General features: G+C 38.3%; 1 protein-coding gene and 1 long non-coding RNA gene across 5 annotated transcripts in view; one reads left to right on the forward strand and one right to left on the reverse strand.

Moving 5' to 3' along the window:
• LOC136476319 (uncharacterized) overlaps positions 1-1,905 on the reverse strand; it is a 22,157-nt gene extending 20,252 nt beyond the window's left edge. For all 4 annotated transcript variants that reach the window (XR_010763525.1, XR_010763524.1, XR_010763523.1 and 1 more), the window contains exons 1-2: positions 1,589-1,905; positions 456-554 (exon numbers count right to left, since the gene is read on the reverse strand). This is a non-coding gene — a long non-coding RNA (uncharacterized lncRNA). The remainder of the gene's footprint in view (positions 1-455; positions 555-1,588) is intronic.
• The window catches only part of LOC136476318 (achilleol B synthase-like), a 13,003-nt gene extending 7,003 nt beyond the window's left edge, over positions 1-6,000 (forward strand). Inside the window, exons 10-12 of the mRNA XM_066474101.1 lie at positions 3,806-3,880; positions 4,126-4,209; positions 5,745-6,000. Coding sequence (XP_066330198.1) covers positions 3,806-3,880; positions 4,126-4,209; positions 5,745-5,861 — 276 coding nt within the window. The 3' untranslated portion in view covers positions 5,862-6,000. The remainder of the gene's footprint in view (positions 1-3,805; positions 3,881-4,125; positions 4,210-5,744) is intronic.

Here is a 6,000-nt window from a genome sequence, read left to right on the forward strand (position 1 = left end):
CCTATCCGACATAGTTGACACTATCCGTATTCGAATCCGAATCCGAACAGAAATATGAAAACAAATGTAATATTGGTGATATCCGATCCGTTTTCATCCCTACATATAGCACTCATGGTTGTACTATAAGTCCCGGGTTGTCACTTACAGATAAGTCCTTAGAGAGAGAAACTAAAGCATTTGGAAAGTAGCCAAATACTCCGGCACCCTTTTATCCATGTTGCTAAAAAGCATATTTTAACGTTTATTGCATATACCATTAGTCAAGTTATAGATCATGATCATTAATTGAGCACTAGCAGAAATACTACCCAATGCATATAACCCGTAGGTATCAAGGTATAAATGTAACAATAGCTAGGATATCCTTAGTGGTAATCAAGGTAGACACATGCAGTATGAATTAAGTGATTAAAGGTGAATAGGTAACAAGGATGATCCTATGTTATACTTGCCTTTTACACTTGCTTTCCACTCAAGACAACTGCTCATAAAACTTGTACAATCTTCTCTTCTACAGCTTTCGGCCTCCAGTGCTCACGTATAGTTTTCTTCTACTTATAGCAAACACCGAGCATAGAAAACATACAAACAAGAAATAAAAGCAACTAAGAACAGCGCATCAATCATAGCAAAAGCTTTAAAAACAACGTGCTAAAAGAGGGCTCCTTGCTACGATCGTGAGAACATAGGAAACGCCAAAGCGAAGCTACGGTTAAAAAGAAACAACTACCGAGACTTTTATATTATATAAAAGAAAAAAAAACTATATGCTTTATTTATTTTAATTGAGCAAAACCATGTGAAAAGCTATTAAACCCATATTATTCAAAACATAATTTAATTTAAAAGCCGGGTTAAAACTACTCATATTTTATCTATAAACAGTGCCATATAATTTGATCAAGTTAAACTTTATCTTTCCAAAATAAAAGTGTATGTGAAAGCACAGTCAAGTTTATCACATATGCAACGTGTCTAAACTAAATAACTTAGAATTTAGAAACACGTTTATATAAGCAACTACTCACATTAATATTTTATGTATAAATTATCGAGTTATAAATTCTATATAGCTTTTAATTATAAATCCAATTGCATAATTAGCATTAATCAATTTAGCATTTAAATTAATAAAATAAAATCATAAACACGTGGCATGAAAAGCATTAGCACTAATGAAACTAACGCAACTTATACCGAATTAAAACAAAGAAACGGTGTTGATCGATTGCTGATTATATAGGTGGTGTATTTCTATTGTATTTCTGAATTTGTTTTCCTCAAGAAAAACGGCAATAATGTGTGCGTGACGTGATGATGGTGTCATCGAGCTAACAAGATGGCACGCACGGCCGGGCTGCTCTGCTAGCTTCGCTTACTCGCGTGGTGTCGCCCGTTTGCGCGCGTGCGTGCGCGCCGGGAGGCGGGGTGCAGGGCCTGGCGCGCTCGTTCAGCAGACTTGGGACCCGGTGCCGGCGGCGGCGCCATGGCTACCCACGGCGGAACTTCGCGGACGCAAGCTCGGACCGAGCAGGAAGGCACACTACGATCAGCGAGAAGGAGCGCAGAAGATGGAGAGGCTCACTGCTCAGTCGATGGTGGAGCTCGTGATGGTTGCTACGGAACGGAGAGGGATGGAGCCGGTCAGAGGCGGACGGTGGTGGTAGGGAGCTCCGGCGTCCGGCGAGGTCGGGATGTCACCACGCGGCACCGGCCTGACCCGAGAGGTAGCGCGGCGGATGTGGCGTGACGCAGCGGTGCCAACCGAAGAGGAAGGAGGGCTCGGGGTGCCTTCAGCTGAGCGGCAATGGCGGCGGTGACGGCGATTTGAGGGCGTTGCAGTGCGGGAAAGAGGGCATGGAGCAGTGTGTGGAGGCGGTGTGCGCGCAGGAGCTCACCCTTAAAGGCGCTGGTGAACCTTGGTTCGCGCGCGGGGTTCGGATCGTGGCGGACCAAGGCAGCGGCGAGGAAAAGCTCCGGCTCGTGCGGGATTCGTTGGAGACGATGCTCCCACAGCTGACATACGGAGGCTCAGCCTTCGTGGGCTGGGTCGCGCGGGGCTTGGTCCACGCGGCGGACGCGGAAGCTGGAGCTTGGTCCGCGGCTTCGCGTCGATGGCGGAGGGAGGAAGGAGATAGAGCTGACGGATGGGCCCTGCCTGGAAGTGAGAGAGAGAGGAGGAGCTGGCGTGGGATTGACTGGCTCCCATGCTCAGATGGGCTGTGGCCCAGGTAGAGAAAGGAGAGCGGGCCGACAAGAGTGAGAGAGAGAGACGATTCCGGCCCACAACAGAAAGGAGGGAGATTTTATAACCCTGTTTGAATTTGTCTAAATCAATTTTGAGACTTAATTTCAATCCTTTTTTAATCAAACAAAATTTGGAATCCAATTGGATCATTTTAAAGAAACCTTTTAAACATAGGTCAAAAATATATTTTCAATTTATTTCTCACACAAAGCATTTTAAACTTGGGTTTTTGATAAACAAAATAAAAATCTATTCGGGCGTAAACGGGATTTTGATAAATCATTTGCACTCAATAAAACTAAATGCAATGGCATGAATGCAACAAACATATCAAATTAAATTATCAAATTTTTAGGAAATCACATTTTTTGAATTATCAATAACCTATCCAAATCTAAGAAAATTATAAAACTGTTTATTTTATTTAGTGCTTTCTATTCACAACCTAAAATAGAAATTTTGGGGTGTGACAAAATTTCATTGAATGGTGCAAATTTAATTTGGTTGTAGTAACCTCTCATTTCTTGATACTATCCAGTTACTCTTGAATAACAAATAATTGTTTAGGGTCATGTTTGTGTTAAATATTTGTTTCATGAGCCATTCTTTAAAAAACTTAATGGATTCTATATGAAAATACATGTGACACCATGCAACTGACAAAAAGTATATATTCATTCTTTTGTATCCTATATGCTTTGAAAATAAATAAGTTTCTAGTTACAAAGTTTCTATATCTATTGATGCGAGCCTACATATGTGTAGCTCCTCTTCTTCTACTTCTATCCTTGATTTGTGTAAAAAGGTTAACCTTAAGGTGTTAGGACAACCTATCTTGACAACTAACATGATACTAAACCTAGTACCAAAACACCTGGGTCAAACACGCCGAAACCAAAATAGTAATAGGTTAGGGTATTACGGGGTTATTGGTTCTTGATGTTAAAACAGTCAATTTGGTTCATTCTTTACTTGTTTTTTTTAGATTTTTCTAAAATTCTTACCTTCAGTTTAGTATCACATACAATTGTTTATAGATACATCATGCTAATAGTTTGGATAAATTAGGGGCACATACCATCCATCCAATCATTTTTATATAAACAACAATCCCAGTAACAAACTCTAATTACATGATTTATGTTGATTTTTTCAACCATGTTTAGTTGTCTTACTATGGCTAAGTGATAGTGTTTCCTGTATACAAGCAGCTATGAACTCAAGTACCTGTGGTTAATATGCTACAGCTGCATACAACCAACTCTTACTTCTTCACATACAATCTACTATTAATCTATTTTTTGTCACTTAAAGTATGAAAAATAAATAATCTGTTCTGCTCTTGTCTTGGGTTTCCAAGGAAAATGTTATGTAATATATATAAAATTTGTACAACTTTCTAATAACTTGAGTATTACTATAAATTGGATGATTCATTGCATGCGTCATAGCAAACTGTTAAGCAATAATTCAATGTTATTCTTTTCTACCAAATATATTAATCATCAAAATCTCAATGAATTTTATCATGCCTTAGACTTAAATATTTTGCAGGAATATGTGGAAGCTAGTAGACCTCATGCAGTGAACACTGCATGGGCAATGTTAACCTTAGTTTATGGTGGGCAGGTATGTATTTTGCAAATTGATTAGAATTTCTGGTTACATATTTATGAAATTATTATGGTCTCCATCCAGTCTAAACTATAATATGCTTTGGCTTTTCTAGATACAAAGCTTTTGCTATTCACTTAGATATATACTATGTCGAGATACGTAGTAAAAGAAATGTATCTAAAACTGTCAAAACATCTTATAATTTAGATTAGGGGAGTATTATGCTAATTGTTTGATACTACGGGCGTGCTGTGCAGGTGGAACGTGATCCAACACCATTATATAAAGCTGCAAAAGAGTTGATCAATATGCAACTAGATTCTGGAGACTTTCCCCAACAAGTAAGTTATTTATTTACTTTTTCTCGTAGAAGAACAAAATTTAGATTCATGATTTATTAGGTTGTTCTTTTCTCTTTCAGCAAAAAAGTTATTTGTCAATATTATTTTTCAAGGTCCCCCATGGTATCGAATTAAATTGTTACCTTTCGCAACAAATTTGATGATAGTTTAAACCGGATAGGAAAATATATACGTACGTTACACACCTCAATAAGGAACTTAAATTGCAGTGATGCAATTAAATCCTACCATTTCAACTAACGGATGCCATAAATGATGTCTAATATATAGCAATCATAAGGCAACTTCATTGGTGTTGTCTCATAGATGGTCTCATAAATGCCACATAATCATGAGACTGTTCAACAACCAACTCATACAATGGGCTGTCCTTTAAGTTGTCTTATATATAGCAGTTCAATTATCCTCAATTTGTGCAATAAAGAAAAGGAAGTTTGTGAGTTGCATGGAAACATTAAATCATACAATGGTAAGATATTTTTTTTATAGTCCTAAAATTTTTCTCATGAGGTGGTTGCTTCACGAAACAACCACCTCTTAATCTCACCTTCCTCTCTCTACTCCATGCCATAAAAAAAAATCCTATGTGACATTGCATGAGATGCCCTTATCTCCTCGATTGCTTGAAGATTTTGATGTTCCAGTCAAAGCACTAACCCCTCTTGCGTCTAATAACACTAGTGCGATCAGTATTGCTTGGGATCCCATGGGGGCATGGTCTAAGAAACAAAACTGGCTTTTGTGCTTCTTACCTGAGATCGCAAGGGCAAAATCAGGTTGTGCCTTTGCCCATGCGTTCAGAGGTTCAACTTGCAAATTTCATCATAGTGTTGCTGATTCACCTAGACTTTGAGGGGGTGTGAGATATATATGCCTATGTATTTTACATAGACCATAGGGTGTTTTGTGAATTTTGTACATATCCATGTTTCCCCTATGAGGCATGGCAATAGAGTTGAGTTTGTTTCAAGACAACAAAACTATGGGGAAAACTATATCTATGGCCAGCCTTATAATTTCACTGATATATTCTATAGCTTCAAATTAAAGCGCAACAATGTAGTAATAGTCAAAGTAGGATGTATAGTAGGATTGTTTGTGAACAATAGGGAATATTGTTTATATTTCAAGCTGCGCCTAGGCAGCATAGCATATGCCTTATTGCATTCAGGCCGGATAGTTCTTGCTCGGGCCCCAAATAAATTGCTTTTTGCAGCGGACTACTTAAATAATGTGTTGTCCTGGCACACCTCAGTGGCACAATATATATACATTAGCTGGACTGATAGTTCAATTCCACTTAAGGTCATGTTTCACTGAGCTCCAGCTCCATGAAATCTTATATTTAGAGGTAGAGGTAAGATGAGAATGTTTAGAAAATAAATTTTGTTTCCTCGTCTAAACTATATAAATATTTATGTCATTTAAATTTAGTTTGCAGACTATAGATAAACATCGACCTAGAGCTGTGCTAAATATGCCCTTACTTCCTAGTGCATGACTTTTGATTGCAGGAACACGTTGGGTGCTTCAATAGTTCCATATACTTCAATTATGGAAACTACCGCAACTTGTACCCTATATGGGCTCTTGGGGAATTTCGTCGTCGGCTTCTTGAAAGAAAGAAGTGAAACCAATATACATGATGCCTAGGCTATTTATACTGTATTGTGAAGAATAAAATAATGTTCAGAATTACAGTTATATATGTTAGTAACTGTGCTCTGTATGGCTATATTATGATAGTGGAAAATTGATGCCCGTCCTGCA

The sequence above is a fragment of the Miscanthus floridulus genome, chromosome 8 (genome assembly GCF_019320115.1).
Source record: "Miscanthus floridulus cultivar M001 chromosome 8, ASM1932011v1, whole genome shotgun sequence".
NCBI lineage: Eukaryota > Viridiplantae > Streptophyta > Magnoliopsida > Poales > Poaceae > Miscanthus > Miscanthus floridulus.